The 21,184-nt window shown below is 39.1% G+C and overlaps 1 protein-coding gene across 6 annotated transcripts in view; it reads right to left on the reverse strand.

Moving 5' to 3' along the window:
• Positions 1-3,014: 3,014 nt before the first annotated feature.
• The window catches only part of VEZT (vezatin, adherens junctions transmembrane protein), a 68,200-nt gene continuing 50,030 nt past the window's right edge, over positions 3,015-21,184 (reverse strand). For 4 of the 6 annotated variants that reach the window (XM_037388870.1, XM_037388869.1, XM_037388868.1 and 1 more), the window contains exons 10-12: positions 19,993-20,093; positions 18,640-18,847; positions 3,015-14,709 (exon numbers count right to left, since the gene is read on the reverse strand). In XM_037388870.1, coding sequence (XP_037244767.1) covers positions 14,144-14,709; positions 18,640-18,847; positions 19,993-20,093 — 875 coding nt within the window. In that variant the 3' untranslated portion in view covers positions 3,015-14,143. Of the gene's footprint in view, positions 14,710-14,752; positions 15,483-18,639; positions 18,848-19,992; positions 20,094-21,184 lie in introns of those variants that run through there. The other 2 variants (XM_037388873.1, XM_037388872.1) reach the window with 1 other exon arrangement.

The raw sequence follows: 21,184 nt of genomic DNA on the forward strand, positions 1-21,184 counted from the left end.
GTTCTATTTTTTGATTTCTTAACTATATTAATATTATGTAAATATTTATATATATAAAAATAAAATAAATAAAATATTTTACATAACGAAGTCATGAAGCTGTAAGCCATAACAAAGTTGTAAGTCAGGCTACCCAACAACCTTTGTTTCTCAGCCTATCATCATCATTCAGAATAATGGTTGCTCTTGCCAATTCTACGTTTTTTTTGTTCTCTTCTTTGGCAGATGTACGTTCAAGGAAAGCTACTCTTTGCCAACTATATTTTCAATGGGTACAGCAAGTCAACTAAAGACCTTCAAAAACAGCCAAGATGAGGATTGATTATCACATGGGTTAGTGTTTTCCAAGCGATTTCAAGTTCAGGTATTTCTATCATGATGGTTTTTAATCACTTTATCCTGAGACCTTTGGCTTCTTTGTTCAGTTTCTTAAATGTAAAGCACCGTGACTCTGAGCAGCAAGTACAGCAGTCTCAATATCAATGCATTTGCACCTTTTCTGTGTGTTTACAAGTTCTCCATCTCGTATATTCCTCTCTGTCCCATTCAACAGTTAGGGCTGTCTAACCCTAACCGCTGAGCTACAGAATCTTTACTGGCAGTTACTGGCAAGGAGGAAATGAGAAAACAGATGAAGGTCCTGGACTCATCCCCCATTTCTTTTCTGTATGTCTGAATAACACATTTTATGGGCTGTTATATTTACATTTTGGCACTATCCATAAAAATTTAATTGCAATTAAAGGACCAATTACTTTAGTCAGGTGTCTTCTGGCAGCTAGCTGCTTCATTTAATTAAAAGTAGCAGGGAAGCTTTAGAAGCATAACCTGGAGAAAAAGCAGCAGATGGTCCACTACTTCACAGCTGCACACCGAGCATACAGCTCATGGAGGGAGCGTTCCCAGGAGTTAAAGCATATGCTGCAACAGTCAGCTCTCTTATAGAAGTTTCCAGAGCAGAAACAATGACAGGCAGAAAGGGGAAATAATTGCAACTTTTGCAATTTATTTATTACATAGCGTTTGGGAACCATATCATTACTTTTAATTTAGTGGTGCTGCAAACCAGTAATCCAACCGGAACTTCAGAGTGCCTGGTATGAATGCAAAGGCCACCGCATTCCACTACTGATTTAACCAATAAATTCTGCAGGGTGTGATGATGATGATGATCTATTAAATGAGTGCTAATAGCTGGGAAGCAGTTATTAGCAGTGACAACAAAGAACACAGGATATAACCCAAAATGAAGTGTGCAGTCTTTTGCCGAGCTGCTCTTAGCCAGCTCTGACAGGTCACGGAAAGTTCGTTCCTTTCTTGTCTTTTTCGGTTTAACAAAACAATGTATTTCATTTATATTGAAGCGCAGAAACCAGCACATATTATAGCTGCAGTCCATTCTTCTCTGAAGGAAGCTTCACATGTGTACACAGAACAATTACTGGAGTAGTAGAGAAGTTAGGGATTAAGTATGACAGGTAATTAACAGTAGCATTTTCAAAAGTATTAATTACCGGCCTACCGTGTTTTCCCTCAGTCAGTGGCAAGCTTTCTTGATTGCAGTCAGGACAGATTAGTTTTAGGCTGGGTGTTTTTGCAAATGCTTCTCTGAGTGACTGGGAAGGCTGCACTGGCCTGTGGAATTCCCTGTGCTGGTTCTTCTCTACACCAGAATTTTCCTAAATATCTCCCACTGTGGCATCATCCCTAAATGCAACTTTAGAAGTAAATGTATGCAGTCGCACAGAGGGTGTTTGCCTAACCTACGTCTAAGTATAACTGATGCCACGTGTGGTCAGAGCCAGCATGGTTATTCTGCATCTGTGTTTCTTCCCCTTGCTACCACAGCACCACGACAAGAAATCCTTAAATGGGACACTCCACAGGGTTCTTTCATGCACAGGCTGTGAGCACACAAGCAGATGCAGCTGGGGGCACAAAAACAGTCTTAATGAAGGAGAGGGTGATGAAGAGTCTGAGAGACAACCAAGGCTAGGTGACATAGCTATTTCCATATACGCTACTATAATTATATAGGTGGTGCTAAAGATGTGATTAATTTAATCCTTAAGTAAGTGTCTAATTATAGATGAAACAGTAAGTTCTCCAAGACCTGATGCTCCTGGTATTTTCCCTCTTGCCAGCGTATCTCCCACCCTCGAAAATTGCCAGATACTCAACACATATGTGCATGTGCATGTTCTGTTCTTTTTCTTTATTTCAATACTTCGGGTCCACTGTAATTGACCTCTGAACTCTTTCCTCCTGGATACCATGCCGCGGAACAGGTACTATTAAGAGTACACCTGGAGGCCAAGGAAGATCCTGCACTGCTAAAAAGGAATTAGCATCAGTGAAACACTGAAAATCTTGCTTTTCATTGGGAGGGTAAAAGAAGCACTATCATTGCTCTATCTGTTCACGAAATTATTTCTTGGGAGATGGCATTTTCTTGTTTGTAAATCAGGTGTTTCTCTAATGGAAATAAGCAAGCAGATCTTACCCTGCGTTCATTTTTTCCTCTTCATCTACCTGGAAGATGAGTTAAGCATGGAGACAGCAAAGAGAATTGACTGACTTAAGTTGAAGGCCACATTTCTAGAAGAAATACGCCCTTAGATTGCTCTTTCAAATCTCTCCTCAAAACTTGATTCACTCAGGAAGACCACCGGTGTCTTAGCATATGTCAGCAGAAACAACCATCCACAAGACTTACGGGCTTCATCTCTCAGTACATGTTTTGTGTCCTGTCCATTTGTTTATATCACGAGTATCCCATTCCAGGTTTCTTCTTCACTGTCTTACAAAAGTATGGACTGTGCTGCAAAATAATGCTAGGGAAGGTTAATACAGTACAACTGATTACATGTTGCGATCAATGAAATGATATAATAGAAGTCTGAATGGCTGGCTTTTTAGGACTGGTCTGATTCCATCTCAGCCAGCCACACCACTCTGGACCAGGTTAACTGATACAGTACAAGAATTTCCAATAAGAAGCAGCATAGCAGAAGGATGAGAAGAACAGGTTTTAATGAGAGAAAGGAGAAATACAGCAATACAGCTGATACAAAAAAGTACACAATATAACACAAGTGTCTATTAAATTAGCAGAGAACTTGAGAAACAGGAAGAAAGTTTCAGATGGTTGAAGAAAGAGGCTTGCTCAAAAAGATACAATCTTAAGTCTTCATAGATATATATATACATTCTTGGCAGTATAGGAAACGTACAGTTCTTACATAGAAAATATTGACTGTCTGACGTGGTAGTATCAATTCCTGAAGAATATTTGCATATGGTACATTATGAAGAATACACACAGGCAATTTAGCATTCAAAAAAATCTCCAAGGATAACATTACGGACCCCTCTTAGTAGACAGGCTTCTCCTTCTAACAGCAGCAATTGGATCTGTTCAGTATTCCATATGAAAACAAACCAACCAACCTGGAAACAGTAAAGAATAAGCAAGACCTTTTGTACTGCACAAAAAATTATGCACCAGTTAGGCAGCAAGATTCAATACATAAGAATAAATACTCCTGCCTCACTAAGCATCCCCTTGCCATTCAAGCAGAAATTATTTCCCTTCTTTCCCAGTCATCTCTAAGCTTTCTTTCCTGGGGATATGAATTAGGTGAGTCATACCTCAGTGAGAAGAGTGGTCAACAGCTGTTAACCTTAAAACCAATACAGGGAAAGCTCACAGGAAGAGGTGTGCCTCAGCCACAGCTCCTGACATCAGCAGAATACAGCCTTTGTTCTGATAATAAAGTCTAAGCATTATGAGGGAGCCACAAAGCTTCAGATAAAAGAAGCCAGTCTGTACTGCTGCCACTATTTTGGCACTTCTGAAGTGTACAAAGAAAGTCTGTTTCTTAGGAATCATCCAGTTAGACAAGTAGAAGACATCTCCTGCACAGCACCTAAGTTCAGTTTCCAGGTTAAAGATCGACCTGCTACCAGTGTCCTCAAGTGACGCATTATTCTCTTCCTAAAGCCTCACTTACCTAGCTATTTATGTGATGCTAAAAGGGATTTTGCTGATAGTTGCCCCATGGTTGCATGGCATACAGGCCTCTGAAAGATGATAGGAAGGTGCAGCTGGAAGCACATGACACACAGAAAACATTCTTTCTACAGTCATCACTTATTTAGACAAGAGTAACCAGTGTTCATTACTAAAGTGCTTGTACTAAGGAGCCAGCAAAATATACTGCAGAAACTAACTACTGCCAGGATTGCTTAAAATTAATTTCATCTTCAGGACGAAAGAGGAATTATAAATAAACTTCTGTCTAAAAGATCAAACAAAGTGCTGATACACCATTTACGTGTCCCTGTAAAAGCATTCCCTATTCCATTCAATCATTACTAATTGAAGGATGGATAAGCCACATCTATGCCACCTAGGCAGCTGTCAGGCATAGAGGATGAGGAGAAAAAGCGATACACGCAGCAGTGAGGCAGAATTTTACTACAGATGCCGAAGAAACAATAGCAACCAAAAAGACTTTGAAAGCGATTAGCATTACAATTAAGCAAACTATTTCTGAAACGAGGGAAATGCAGCCAAAAATGTAAAGAAATGGCTTCAATATAATCCTGGTGGTGCACGTCATCAAATATGTCAAAAAAACCTTTAGGTCCTGATTCATAGCCATGGGAAAAACTAAGGAGGTAAAGTGGGAAAGTAAGAAAAAAAGAAACAAAAGGGTTCGGGAAAATATCACAGGCAAAAAAACCTGTCACACAGAAAGGGCAGAACCCAGGAATGTATTCCTGCTACTGCCTACATCCAACCCAGAGCTTCAGTTCTTGGAGCTGTAACAGAGCCAGCCACCAGGCTTCATACCTGCTTTAAAGACTTCCTGATCTAAACCTGCTTGAGGCCCATCTCATCAATTGTGTTTAAAGCAGCATCAGCAACTGGCAGGGTAAGTGCAGAAGAGGCTCCTGGTGGAGCCAAACCACATGGGTTTTCAGTACAGTCAGGAAAGACTGTCATCATATAGAGCTTAAAGGAAGAGATATGGAGATTGATTTACATACAGCTTGATACACCAGCACAGCAGGACTGAGTCTTTCTGTGGAAATGAAATGTAGATAAAATAGAGGGGCTTTTAAGAGCGGCTGAAGACTACCAGTTTGATGAATGTTTCCTGTCTCCACACTGAAGAGAAATTGGTGGATCCTTCCCAGTGTCTGCAAACTTCAGAGCGTATCACATGTGATTTCCCTCTGTAGCCCTGCCAAGGTTTTTTGCTGCAGTTTGCTCTTTTCAACATTTCCTCTTATATTTTAGCTCTCATTTATTAACCAATTAAACAGCAGCTTATCAAGATTCTTTTCTTCCTTTCCCTCTGGCTTGCTCAGCAATCTATGGTGCCCTTAGGCCCCGTTTTGGGAAGTACTGAGACGTAGCAGGCAGAAAATGTTGAGGAACACGTATTTGTTTACATGTTTAAGGCAAGGCAGATGGGTGTACAGGCACTCACAGCAGCTCCAGTGGAAAGCCTTGATAAGAGAAAACAAGGTTAAATAGCTTTTCTAATTCAGGGTGTAAAATCAGCATGCATTTTAAATACCTCCACACAGCCTGCTTGGTTGAACAGAATTCAGTTCTTTTGCCATTAGATAACAAAAATTAAGTTTTTGTTTATCTTTTAAGTAAGCAACTGGAACGTCTGATGTGAGAAAGATACAGTCTCTGTGCTAGACAAACCACTAAATCGGATACCTGGCAATACACATGTACAATATGAAGAGTGTGTGTGTGTGTATATATATATATATATATATATAATACCTCATACAAACCCCTCAAATTAAGTTAAGAAACAATCCGTTAACACTGCTCAATAAAAATTCAAAATGGTTCAAAATTCAGAGGAGATTTAGCAGCAATTATGTTCTGAAAACACATGGTCTTTGACAGCGGGAAAGACCGAAGCACAACTGCTAGATCCCAGAGCTTCCAGAGCTCAAGGTGAGGCAGCTGTGGAGCCAAAGCACATTGGTGTAGCAGCTGGAGAGCTCGTTTTAAGCCTGTCCTGCAGGAAGAAGCAAACATGTTTAGAGGAACACAGGCTCAGCCGTAACTGTGCCACCCTCCTCTTGGAAAGAACAAGTAAAGCTCATGTAATGAGGAACATGTGTTCAAGGATCGGTCTTGCTAAGGAGACATTACTATCTCATTATCATTATCACTATCAGATCATTAAGGAGGGAGATTTCTGGAAGTGAATGTTCTGAAGTCCAGGAAGGAACAGGAGGGCCAGGTTCAAATGTAGGTCAAAGCTCCCTGGAAGGAAAGTCATAACAGACAAGTTACCAGCCCTAAGAATCCTTCTGTTTATGAGTTTATGACTGGGAATGCACAGCAGCGCCTTGGTGTGGATTCCCTCTAGCCTGCCATTTCATAAAGTTCAGAGAACATGTTCAGAAATGAAGGGAAAAAGTGGCTAAGTTCCTAAAGAGCTGGGAGCAGAATGCTGCAGAAGGGCTGAAGACTGCTGAGAGTGAAGAGAGAGACCACCAGAGGGAAGAACGAACCTAGCAAGAACTGGAGCTTTGAAAGACACCAGCAGAGTCATCAAGCATAGCTCAGCACCCCCATAGTCAAACCACCTCAGTACAACTCTTCCCAGAGGTGGTCAGACCAGAAGAGCTTCTCCACCCCGTGTGCCCAGGCCTTGTCTTCTGCAGTATGGCCACGAATGTTTAAGCTTTCATTGGAGGTCTACTACCTGGTGCATTATAGCATAGTAACCTAGGTGAGAAACAAGAAAAAAAAAAAACATCCACAATTAGTTTGTGTGGCCTGTGAAGAGGAAAGCTGAGAAGGAAAAAGTTTATGAGTGGGACTGCATGTGGCATGGGTGCTGCAACGGAGCATGACAGAGACAATAAACCCAAAAGGTTTCCCTCAGCACTGTTCCGTGATCTCTACAAGCTTTGCAGACCTTGGGCGTACAGGTGCATGCAAACTGTCTGTAAGCACTCATGTTAGGACATTAAAAACTGTCTCATACTGAGCAGTGCTGGAACAGACAGCATGAACTTGTTTAAATTTGACCAGCTGTGGCTTTGGATGAAAGATCTGAAGGACAATCCATAGGTTTTTGGCTTTTATCCCGTAATACATTTAAAGCCTATTATTAATACTATTTTAGAAACACAGATATCAAACATTATAAAGAGCCCTCATTTATGGTGCTTCTATTGAGATCAAATGCATGACTGTGTTAGTAATGACTACTGAAGATATTCAGGAATGACTTTTTTTGTTTATTTAGGACCTCTTTTTAATAGCACAAAGTAATGGAATGCATTGCTCACTCTCTGTTTGGAAATTTGAGATTATTTTCTGTTCTTGTCCATACAACTGGAGAAGGTCAGGAAGCAGACTTTAAATATTAAGACAAGCACAAATCAAGGCAACTAATGACACCTATTTTGGGACCTTGTACTGGAATCGCAGTTATTTCTAAAACAAAACTGGTGTACACACCAAAAATGTGGTATAAATTTGAGCTGCTATATGTTATTATTTCTGTTTTGACTGCAGTACTCCCCGTTCTGGTGTCCACCTTCTGGTTCAGTTCTCAAATTCAGTATACACATCTAGGTCTAGACATTCCAATGCTGAAGATGCAGAAGAATCAAGCTGTGTCACAAACACACACAAGAAGAATCTCTGTTATTATTTCAAAATCTGGACCTCTTAAGAGTGGTGGTAAAGGGAAAACCATAGGTGTCAGAGGACCAGAAGGGTGAAAACAGTAAGCAGAAAAAACCATGCATTGTAACTTCAGTTTTACTGGCAGTATAATAAACAGTTTAGAAACTCTGTGGAGTAAAACAGAACAGGTCTTGGGCAGCCTAAGCCTGAAGAACAAAAACCCATGGAGTCAAAATGAGTAAGGAAAATGATGAGTGGCATCATCCTCGGTCAACAGAAAATAGGGAGATGAAGGAAGCAACATACGGAGTTGAGTTTATCCCACTTCACTGCATACACGAATGATGTAATTCATGTAAATATTAATTCAAACTGATGTAAATTTGATCTATGGCATTCCTCCTCAGCACCCAGGCATGTATTCCCTCCTGCTTCCCTGAAATGCTACTAGAACTCTTTCAACCACATGATGAATTAGTTGAGGGAGCCCGGTGAAAGTTAAAGCAGTGGTGCATTTTCAGCCAGATCCACGTCCTAAATCACTGAGTGGTTACAAAAGCCAGCCTAAAGGAGGGACCGAGATTGCATGGCTGTGGCATGGCCATGGCAGCCTGGATCTGGATTGGTTTAAGATGCTATAGAACTGCATCCCCTAAAGCAGACTGTCTATGAAGCCTTTAAGATTTAAAGGTGAGAAGGTATAAAGGTCAAAATATGCTGATCATATGAAAGTATTCAAGTCTTGGTCCTATTAAACCCTTTTAAAATAAGCCATTTGTAACAGAAGCAAACTCTTTTTCCTCATCTACTAAATTATAGTCACCTCCTCAGAATCCTATGTTCGATTCAGAAAGTGTAACATGGGCTAACAGAACATCCAAGCTGTTGAGTCAAGTTTTATTCTGACAAACCTTGAGAGACGGCAGCGTGAAAGGTGAGGCAGACTATCGAGAACAGTTACGTACTGATCTGTAGCTCAAACTACACTGCTCTACCCATCTACAAAGCAAAGTTCACGGTAGGTAGCTTTCACCCCTACCTGTGAACATGTCTTATTATCACAGCTACAGTACCATTACCACTTCTCTGTTTACTGCACAAATTTCCAAGTCAAATAAATCAAAGTGTACTTTTTGGCATTTAAAATTCAAGTGGTAAAATAAAAACACATACACGAGGGAATTAAATATCATGAGAGTATGAATAAAGCACACCTCCAGGCACCTTAAAAATTACCCACAGAAGCCTTCAGTTTAATCTCTGATATCTATATATCCACTGCCACATTTCTTGTGCAGTAATACATTTTCTGATACATGCTTATTCATCAGAGACCAAGAACACTGCTGAAAAGTCAAGCTGAAATTTAAACAAGTGTTGTTTGGCATCTTCAGTTTCTGTTAGACCAGGTGGCAGCTGCTGGAAGTTCATTTTGATTTAACAACTTTTTGTTTTGTTAGCAAAGAAAAACATTATCCAGCCAAATCCTGCTGATGACAGTGAATAAATATTTCTCCTCTCTCAGACCAAATATTTTCATTTGTCATCTGAACAGCTAAGGGTAAAAGATCTGAAAAGATTTTTTTTCCTATATGGACTTAAATATATTTGAATGGTTCAGTGTTTTATGGGAGGTGATTATTACTCCATACTCGGCACTGCTGAGGCTACGTCTGGAGTACTGCACCACACTTCGGTCATTATACTTGAAAAACTGGATAGATTTCTAAGGAAAGCAACTGAAAGGTGGAAAACATGACCTCTGCAGAAGGACTGAGAGAAGTGGGCTTGCTCTGTTCAAAAAAAGAAACTTAAAAACCATTATTGACAAATCACCTCCTTTGTAAAACACTGTAATAAAGATAAGCACATAGCAGCATCGGGACTAGTAATGACTGACTAAGCATGAGACTGAAGAAATTTATGAAGAGAATTCCATCAGGACCTGTTAAAGCTGACAGCCACCACCACCACTAGCTCAAGGAGTCCCTAAGCCACAAATTGTTGGGGAGCAGCCTGGGGAGACATCACTACACGATCTGCCTTTCCTCACAACTCTTCCCTCACCATCTGCTATTAGTCTCTGCCACAGACAAGATCCCAGTGTAGCCTGACCCTTTCCACTGATGAAGCGCCTTCTCACACTCTGCCTGCTTTTTCAGATGAGACAGTATGAAACCCTGTTAATTCTAAAAAATAGTTGGGTCTGGGAACAAGCCACTTGCATAGCAACAGCAGCCCTTCACTAAGTACTTTAAAGAACAGGGGCAGTTTAGTACACTTGATCCCTTGCTTCTATTTAAAAAAAAGCAAGATAAAAAGGGATAGACTACAAGATTACGAAGTTCAGTGTTGGCCAACAACTCTACAATCCACCGTTTAGATACCTTTTTTTACTACCAAAGAAATTATTAAGACAGTTGCAAATTCTGCACTTTAGATACACATAAAATCTCCAATACTGTAAACAGTCAGGTCACACACAGATAGGTGTCCTCAGGACAAAGTCTGAAACCTCAGTAAAACTGGCTACTCTGCCAGATTCCATCTTGTATTTAGAAAAATAAACGCAGGATTCAGCGATGTCTAGTAATCCTGTCGGGAGTAAAACTGTCCCATTACTGCAACTGATAGCAGAAGCCTTCACATTTGTGAATCTTGCTTATAGTTGACAGAACATTTGACTCTATTTGAAAGATGCTCAGTTATCTGTAATTCTCAAAATTTGCTTCCATTACACCACCGTTTCATTTGTCACGAAGACATACACTTAAAAAAAGAGGACAAATATCACAGATCTTTGTCCCTATTTAAGCCTTTACCTAGATCTTTAGCTGTAAAGTCACATAAAAGATGTAGTGCTAGATTGCAATCCAACCTAAGAAGCAAGTATCTCCTTTGGAGTGCCTTCCAGGTAGGACAGGAGAAGAAATTACTTAACTCTATATAATTACTTGCTTCTTTACAACTTCACAGAGCCGCTAATTGGCACAGAGCTGCTAACTGGAAATAGAATAGGGAAAATGCATTTAGTGTTAGCCCTGCTCTTCACAAATAATTTTTGCCGCTGGTATCCTTTGGCATAACCCATTATTTAGTATGGATTTCCTGATTAACACGTTTCAAAAAGTTACAAAGCTCTAAGAAGCAAATGTTTTGTTTTCACAAAAATCCCTACCTAGGGTAATGAGCCAAAGAACACAGGACAGCACTCAGATCTTGACATGCTCAATATATTCACACAACCCTTTAGTGCCAATTCACACTTCAGTGTGTTCACATATATGTAATTTTAAATGCAACAATTAATTATGATTGCCAATAAATCAGTCAGGTTCTTGACGGAATCTATAGCATGTATGCACAGTCCTTTCAAATGGAATAATTATGAGGAAACCTGGATTATAACAGATTATTTACATGTAAATGGAACCTGATTATCAAATTAAGGGAAGTCATGCTTTGTGTGCTTTACACTGTTAGCCATATTTTTTCTGCAGAGGGAATATTAAAAAAAAATAAAAATAAATGACCTGATGGCTGTTATATATAGATGTGATGGGAGGCAGAAAAAGCAAGTGAGCCCAGATGTTCATGTGTGCAGTTTCTAAGACTGCACTAAGACAGACCGTGGAAAGCAGTTAAATTGCTTGTAGAAAATCTGTTTGTTCAAAGTAGGATCAGAACTTGCTCTGAAAAGTCATGCTTTGGTCAAACCCACGTCTAATGTCAAGGCTGTAACTTCACACTATACAATCTTTGCCAATAATGTAAGTGCGAACAATCCTGAGTCTCATACCCGCAACACAGTATGTGCTGGTACAGCTGTTTGGAGGTAAACACTGTAAACTGCATCATGCATAAGAACAGTGAAAAGTAGCCCCTAAAAGGAGTGGAATTTAGACCCAAGTGGACTTACGAGCTGGTTTATAACATGGCTGCAAAAACCTGTGTTGACACAGCTGATGGGTGAAGATGAACAACTAATGATGGATGGGGTTTCTTAGGCCAGTTTCATCACCAAGACCAGTGTATTATAAAACTAGGTCCCAAAGTCAGTCACCAAAGTAGATTCTCCAGCTCTTTTGCTAAGGACTGTAGCAAAGGAGTAAGAGATAGCAACTTTTATAAATGTGAGATCTGAAACCTATTTTAGTAGCAATGCAAAGCACTCAGGTTACTACCGACTTAATCCAAAACTGTGAGGACAGAGATAATAAATATCCTAAATCTGATCATTTTTCCAGGTTGGTATCATAGCCATACACATTGTAAACTAAGATTTGTATCCCGTAGGAAAAAATCAGGACATCATTTCTGGGATACACAACATAAGATCACGAGATGCTGGTGGATGAGTTAGTGGAAAAATATTAATGGAACATACATTTAGACAGTCAGAACAGTTAGCTAGGAACAAAAAGTATCTGGGCACTTTGTGAACTCAAGGATCTCAAGCCAAGGATGAGGAAGACTTCTTTTTCAGAAGCATGAACAGACTTGATAAAAAAAATAAATTGCTTACCACAGAGAAAATAAAACAGTGTTTCATCATTTTAGCCTAACCTTTACAGGTTACAGAAGAACATCCTTTGCCACTAAGAGGAGGCTTAGCTTCTAAATACACTACGAGAAGCATTTTTCTTCTCTTTTCTTTTACAAGTTCCCCAAGACATCATCCATTGAGCTTCCAGTCACTTACACAAAATTAAGGGCACAGAACACCGTCTTACTGGTTAACAAAGAACGGCAAAACATTCTCTTCCCAAAATCTGTGTGTGAGGGAGAAGACAGGCATTATATTGTGAAAGAACAGTGTAAGTCACATACTCCCTTTGCCTTATCAATTGACATTTACCTCTTCATGGTCTGTAAAAAAATCCACATATTTAACAGCGTTCATACAAAATCACTAATATAAGGGATGGAGGTTGAAAAAAAGCGCTTGTTTTCTGACATATGGTCAGAGTTCCACCCTAACCTGCTGACCTTCATTAGCTTCCCCACTTCTCATGACAGCGTCCTCTGAACAACTTGCATCTAAAAACCCCTTTATTCTATAGAATCATCAAGAGACAACAAATACCCTAAGTAACTGATGAGGTGTTTTGTGACTGGAAATGTATCGAGGTGCAAGTAGAGTATTCCATACAAAGAGGCAGCTCTCTCGCCATTAGACACGAGACCTTTGCTTCATTTTGTGTCAAGAGGGCAAAAGGAAGAGAAGGCAGTGAAACTATTGACCAGCTCCTCTGTGAGGTTAGCATCACTTTGCTGCTCCTCCTAACGCCACCACAGAGAAAAAAAACAACCCACATAACCTCATACCAAACATCCAGATTTCAGTGTCAACCAAGTTACAAGATACACCTTAGAAAATACACAGTTCTTGTTCTCTCATGGGTTCTTAATCACACGGGTTACAGGTGTGATCTAAGGAAAAATGAAAGAACATTAGGGAAAAGCAAGTATGCTGTTTAAACAAAATACTGTATGTTGTTAAGTGCTCAGATAATTTTGCTTTAAGAAAATTACTTCAGGACTTAAAAATGTACAATCAATTCTAATATCAAACCAAACAATTATATTAAGGTTCAATTTACAAAAGGTTAACAAATAATTAATAGCTGTTTTAATAAATAGGTATTTACTTCTCAACGATTATCAATCCAACAGATAGCTTCTAGCTGTCTACAGTACTTTCTACCAACGTGCTTATAACCCTCCCTAACATATACTACACATTTCTCTAACAGGAATTACAACATCTAGAAATCATTTATTAACCCTTCATAAAATTCTAAGTAAACCTTAATCTGAAGCATGACTAACTTCATACTGTCAGCCCCATACCCCAAGACACATCAAATACTAGCTCTTTCAAGTTTTTATTTAAAATTCTACATTTTAGTTGGGAGCCACATCACTAGCCACAGAATCACAAATGCCTACGGTGGCTTAGCCAACACACTGCAGACACAAGAAGTGAAATGAAAGTGGTGGGGGAATATCGCAGGGAACAGTTCAGGTTCTCCCAGAAGAAACATCCTGGCTTTTTTGTTGGAACAAACATTGATACCACGATAACGGAATCTGAGAACAAAAAAATGTCTGTTGTAATTCAAGACATTGTTTTGCCTTCTTTTTAGAAACAAAAACCACAATACATTAGAATATAAATAAATAAAACAGAAAACACAAAGGTAAATTCCAAAACCCACCACTAGGTTCTTAAAAAGGGAACAGCCAACTATTTCTTGGATGCAGCCTAAACTTCTCTTACCTGCAAATTTTTGATATACTTAGAAGTCCTATTTAGTGTACCAGACTTAGGGAACAAGATGTATTATACTTAGGTCTCCTTTTTTTCCCGTGCAGTATTTTCATCTTCAAACCCCTACCTTAGTTTTTTGTGTCAAATTGCCTGCTGTTGGTTTAATAAAGTTCAGCTCAGACTTATACTTTTCCTTCATTTTCAGAGCCTCTATCTTCATTCTCACAGTCCTCCACAAGGACTTCATGCTCCTGTGTCTTCTCCTCCTCCCCCTCATCTCCAAAAGTCTCTTCTTGCATTGTAGTAAAAGCAAAAGACCTGGCAGCAACTTGTGCAGCCAGACCAGATGTGAAGTTTAAATCTGTTGATATGTGGAGCTGGGCCAGCCTATGCTTGATTTTTGAATGTAACACATCCTTAGAGGGAGACTGTGAAACCTTTACCCCATCCCTATTGCTCGGCTTGAGTTCTTCAATTTCCCCTTCACGCTGATAACACATTCTTTCTTCGGCCCCTGTAGAAATACCTTCAGCAGCAGCACCGTCTTTGTTTTTCTCCATCTCAGGATCTTCATACAAATATTCTGTCCTGCTTGTATCAGCAGTGTTCACTTTTGGATTAGAGTCGTCATCTTCAGATTTATCACAGCTTTGGCTGCAGTCCTGCTTTTCTGTATCTGAATTCATATGTGATTCCAAATTATTTAGTGGCTTCAGTGGTTCTACAGGAGACAAGGGTTTCACTGCAGCTTAAAAAGGGGGAAAAAAATTAAATGATAACTAAAAGCAAACTGCTATATATAAATGATTTATTTGTGTTTGAAAAGATGCAAGATTGTCAAAATGGCTCAACCCCCCCTCAAAACAACAGAAACAAAACCCACAAAACTTAAAATAACAGTGTTTTCTAATCACAAAGTTGAAGTGAAATGTGATATCTGCGTGTTGTAACTACTTCTTAAAATCTGTGACGTAAAGAGGCAGCACATTTAAAACCAGCATCAAACACAGATGATGCATTCAATGTTAAAGTAAAAAACAAGTAAAACTACTGCACTGTATACAGATTTGAACTGTCTTCATTTTAAACAACAGTTTACCTAATCCAATAAAGATAAGCTGACACATGGAAAAGTCCTTATAGGCAATATCTGATCTCATACACCACAACATATAAATACAACACGTATTCATACAGTCAAGTAAGGTGTCCTCACAAATAAAGTGTGGTTTAATTTAGCCTCTCTTGAAGTTAGTAGCAGCAGCGAGTCCCATTGCCAGCAACGGGATGCTTGCCAGGAAGTCTCTCCTCCCAGTGTTAAGGGTTAGTATAACTCGTACAATCACTTCTTGAAGAACAGACGTCTTTCTTTTTAAGAAAACGATATAATGTCCATTTCCAAGTAACAGATTCCCTAAACTGCAGCAGCTCCTTTACAGTAGCAGCACGAACATAAATGAGAGCGGCAACAGCAGATTCCCAAGTAGCATTTCCCTTTCTAATTCCATTCTGACTTTACCCCTGTAAGCAGAGATGAAAATAACTCTGGGAAATACACAAACTTTTCACGGGAAACAAAATTTATGGTATTAGGATTTTTCCATTGCATCCTATTTCAGTAATATTCACTTTAGCTAGCTGAAGGCAGGTGCATCATTATGGCTGTCACATTAGATAATTATTGTCATTAGCACACTGAAAGACCTTGGCTTCGAATTTGTATTGTACTGTTTGTTTTAAAACCTTACAGACTGAAGGAGCACTGCACCAGACCCATCTCAGTTGTTAATGGGGTAGTTCTTCCCCCAACTTGTAAAAACCATGCTGCTGCTTATTTCTGCCCATTTGCTTGAAGAGGCAGGAATATGCACAGTAATCATTTGGAAGCAAACTTGTTGCCTACTTCCTCCAAAGAATACTTCCAAAGCCAAAATTTCTCAAAAAGTAGATACGTCAGATTGGTAGCCGGCCAATTTGCTGAATTGACTAGTTAATAAGCAAGGTGGAATTCATCAATTCTTAGAGCATAGCTTTCCAAATCTGAGAAACATTTGTATAAGAACTGTTGTATGGACAAGGTGGGAGAAAGGCAAACAGCTGGGTACAATGCAGCCACCGACAGGATGAACTTTTTTTGGGGGAGAGATTAGGGGAAGGCCAGAAGTGATTTTGCACCAGAAGAAAGTTGTTCTACAGTGTTTAACAAATGAGAACAAAGCCACTAACAACTTCACAGACCTCTTCAAAAGCATCTCCATTTCACTGGCTCAACAGGATGCCAAAGGACCAAAAACAGAAGCTCACTTAACACTCCCATAAATTGCCTACTGCCCAGCCCGTAAGCAGTTATTGCCATGGTGCTGGGCCCGGGCAAATTTGCTTTAGTCTGGTGCTCTGCTAAGATAATGTTTTTCTTCTGGAATCCAACCTATTGTCATCTCCAGTTGACTTTATGCTGTGTTCCTCAGATGCATCAAGTTGTTTGGAGCTGACCTCTTTTATGTCAAAACCATCACCAGCCCCTCCTTCAACAAACCAAAAACCATAACAAATCAGATTGGCTTGCTGGGTGCCTTGACTAACACATTTTAAAGTCTTTGAATATTTCAGGATCTTTTTTCACGATAATCACAATTTAGGAGAAGACAGGGTTTCTGGAATATGACTGCTTTGTAAAAACAGTATTTAAGAGGATTATGGAAAAGTGTGGTATCACAGCCATCCATTGGGTTGGGCCAATAGAGACAAGAATATGAACCTTTGTGGGTTTAAATCTTCAAGATAAAGCAAGCCACAAATTGGAAAGCACAGCTCACAAAAATGTTTAATTTATCCATATGCACGAGTCATTCCTTAAAGTCTGCAGCTGTATGTCATAAACACATGACTTGTGTTTCTTCTGAAGAATGGAGAAAGTCCTTAAAAAACAGTAGATCTTATGTCTGCTGTCCGTATCAGTCTTTCAGATTAGACACACTGTCTCTGAGCCAAATAGAAACAATATTAATTACTTTCATGAACTGCCCTCATGTTTTCCAGTTTTGTATAGACGGAAGTAAGCAATGATTAGTCCTAGGCAGCTGGAGGAAATCACACTTTCCTCTCTCCCCGCCATTGAATCTCTAATGCTAAAACAATGTAATATCTATACATGGAAAGGAACCAACATGAGCCACAAAGGCTTTCAGGTGAACAGTTACTGATGACTACAGGAGTCAGCTGACTCTTTTCAGCTATGGCTGCAAATGGCCTGAGGACATACTGATGTGGACAGGTATCAGCTGCTAACTTAGATAAGAGAACATCCTGTGCAAGCTTTCCTGACAAGAACTCTTTCTGCAGCAGTCACTAGGTCTGTCAACACTTAAACTGGGGGTAGGATTCCTTCCTTCCTTCTGCCCTTAACAGGGAGGAAAGGAAGAGTTGAAGAGGTTCATCCGAAGAGTTGTGAGTTGTTGCATCTAACGCCAGAAGAATAATACAGAAATCCTACTCTTGAGCAGACTATGATGCAATCTGATGTCTCACGGTTTTTTGACTCAGCTAGAAGTCAAAACCGATAGCCAAGTGACTTCTACCATAGTTGTAGCTAAATGGACATGAAGAAAGCTGTGAAGAACAGATATTTTTGTGGGTTTGACGTCAAAAGAAAAGAAACAGTCTCATAAATAATATGGTCTGTTACTGTGTGTTCTCACTTAAGTACAGAAAGACGCTATCCATGGTCTTTCTTTCTGGTAGACACTGGCAGAGACAGAATCCTTGGATATGTTGCCAGACTTGAAGGTTGTTTTGCATAACACAGAGCATGAAATTTCTTAGAGGGCTTTTCCTAACCTGTCTCTAAGAGGAAGGATTGAAAATGGGAAAAAGAAGGGAAAAAGGAAAAGACAAATTACTGCCAATTTTAAAGATAATAAATCAAACAGCTCAAGCAGTGAAAGGAATCAAGTTGCATCCAGTCTTATTGCTGGAACAGACAGACTGTCTCATTGAGGTAAGAGAAATTTTCATATTCCTGCCTTCAAGTGCAAGTGGATGGCGCAACCTAGCAGCCTGTAGATGGAGCAACCCAGCAGTCCTCACAGTTAGTAAAGGCTAGTTTGGAAGAACTCTTCTTGCAAGGTTTGTTGGGATTTTTTGGTTGTTTTTTTTTTTTTTTAAAACATATCCTATATACTCACACTCATGGAATCAAAAGCCAGTCTTACTCTTTTGGAAGTCTTTAATATTTCAAAGTCTAGCTTTCCACTTCAATGTATTTTTGTAAGACTGAGATGATTTCTAATGGTTTCTTTAAATTCTGAAAAGTAATCTATTTATGCACCCCAATTAAAATTCATATTTACTGGAAAGCCATGAAAGCCAGCCAGTTCAGTTTGTGTGGTTTATAGCCTGACAGTTCTCTTTGCACTGTCTTAATGTTTTGTGTGTTTAATATTTTAGCTCAATATTTTGTTTAAAGCCAAATTCCTGTTTCTCTGAGTTCTTTCCAATATATAGTAAAATGATTGCTACAAAGAGTATCAAGAGATGGAATAGCAATAAAGACCACACAGCTCTATCAATGACACTACTATAGCTAAGTACTGTCTGAATTCTAACATAGTCAGAAGCTGATGGCAAACAGACACCTACCCTTTCTTAGAAAGGAATTAGTTTTCAAAAGAACACTTACCATGGTCACTGAATAGCAGCTGTTTCCATTTTTGTCTTTCTATTTCTGATGCTTTAAATCCCAGTACAGATTTCAGTTCTTGTAACACCCTCTTAGATTCCTGTCTCTCTCGTTCTTGTCTCTCTCTTTCTTCCTGGGAAAAGTAGTAAAAATCTTCCCTTTTATATTCATTCTCCGTGTCTGAATAATCAACATATGCTTCCAATTCCTAAAGAAAGAAAGAAAAAAAATCTTTGATTTTCACTGTCAGTGTAGACCATGTCCTACAATCTGATGCATGATCAATTGATCTCAACACAAGTCAATGACAGTATTAGGATGGAGCCCTCTTTTAGCAGAGTCAGTGGATCTGACAAGGCTCTCATATTTGTATAGTTTTGGAGCAAGTACACTCACTGAAAAGTTAACATTATTGCAGTCACCTAAGATTTACTTTCATACACACCATGATCAAGTGATATACCTTGAAAATGAGAGTCCATTTCCTCATAATTACAAGTGGAGATAAGCAATGCTGATACAGGTTTCTAATTTACACAATAAGAAATTCTTCCTCCTTGCTAATTTAACTTAGGTAAATCTTTATTAAGAGGATGCTGATAATAACAAACTCCTCCTCTGATTTTAACTATATTGGCTTACAAGCATGAAAAAAATAGAGCTGCATTTATGTTATAACAGACAGACAGAAAAGTTATTAGTCCCAGTTCTTTGATATGGAAAAAAAATCTAGAAAGAATATTTGTGGGGTAGGCTTGGGAGAAGGCCAGGGAGGGACAGAGCAGAGCACAGCTGTTCCAGTCTGCTTTCAGAGTGCATCTGCCACTCAGTTCTGAGATGGAGGATCTTCAAGACAGCCCAACCATCACACACAAGTTCCCTAAAAAGCTGTTCAGTGTCAGTCTGCTTTAGGTATCTAAAAACGCAGATTACTCAAACTGAAAACAGGCTGGTTTGCTCTGAAGCCTGTCACTTCTGCAGCTGTGTCAGTTTACCTAACAATATGCAAGCAGGACTCTCTTTTATATACCACCTTTTAGCAATTCACACTTTTTTTTCTATATTACTCTGACTTGTGTTGCTGCTCTCCTTTTGTCACTTATTTCTAATGATGTATATGAGAATAAGTGAATGCTACTGCTCTTTTTTCTAGGAATACCTCCCCATGGAACAGCAAAAGGAATATACATCTTTTTTCTTCGTATGTCCAGTTATGAAATGGCACATGGCTACCTACTTGATCTGTCTGGGCAAGAAGGGTGCTGCACAAGCAACTGAAAAAGGAATGGATACAGCAAGCAAGCCTCAATTATTATGTTAAATAGTCTTTTTTTTTTTTTTTTTTTTTTTTACCTGCTCCTCAGGGATTGGATCTTTGTTTTCTATGTATATGGCAGGCTGTGTTAAAGGTACTGTAGTACGCTGTAGGTTGTCACAGGAAACTTCAAGTTTGCCTTTACGAGGAAAGAATAAAAGGGATTAAAAATAAAAGAAAAAGATTGAGTGTTGAATGATGTTTTTGCCTCACTCAGGTAGGATCCCGGCATTTTCATTAGGCAGGATTGGTACATACAAAAAATGGTGAGACAGCTGGTTAGAATACACTGAAACACTGTTAGAGAGCACTTAAATAACTCAGCTATTTTAATATAAGCTGGGTCTGATGAAACTCATCTTGAACTACTTCAACTAACAAATCTCAAAATTTTTATAGACTTTGAAAACCTGCAGATGGCAAGAAAAAAGGGTAAAAACAGAAAAGAGACTTGGTGCCCAAGTTTAGAAAAAGAAATAAAACAGTAGAACTACAGGCACATCAGCTTCAAATAATTGGAAAATATTGGAAGAAACAATCAAGCAAAATTTACAGGAAACTATTTGGAAGGTAGCAAGGAGGTAAGTGCCAGCCAATGGGGGTTTGTTGAGAAAAGATGTCAAATCACTCCAATTTCATTTCCCAATGCAGTAATTGGTCTTATGAATACAAAGAAGCCAAAGATGTTCTGCATTTTGTTTTCAGTATGGCTTTTGACACAGTATCATGGCGTACTCATAAGCAAAATGCATAGGCCAGGAGAAGTTGCTATTGGGTGCATAGACAATCTCTTGGATAACCACAGTGCAGTTACCATTTTCAGACAGGAACAATATATGGAGTGAGTATTTGTCTCAAACCCAATACTCTTCAATATTTCCAATGGGTGAAAGAGAAGTGTTTCAGCTCATTAAATCTGCTGATATTGGGATAATCTGCAAGGATACTGAAGGGCATGATTAGAATAAAAAACAATACTGAAAAATCAGAGATACAGCCCAGGAAGAATTCGATTTTAGATAGAGCAGTTTCACGACAGTGGCTGCGAATTTTTGTGCTTTGGAATAGTAAAACGCAGAAATATATGACAACTGACTGAGCAGCACCACCAAGAAAAAGATGTGAGAAGCCTAGTAGTCAACTCTACCCTGCTGCAAGCAAAAAGCCAAACTACATACCAACATATAAACAACAGACTGTTAAGACACATGAAATTACGTTTCTACTCTG

The sequence above is a fragment of the Falco rusticolus genome, chromosome 5, assembly GCF_015220075.1.
Source record: "Falco rusticolus isolate bFalRus1 chromosome 5, bFalRus1.pri, whole genome shotgun sequence".
Taxonomy (NCBI): domain Eukaryota; kingdom Metazoa; phylum Chordata; class Aves; order Falconiformes; family Falconidae; genus Falco; species Falco rusticolus.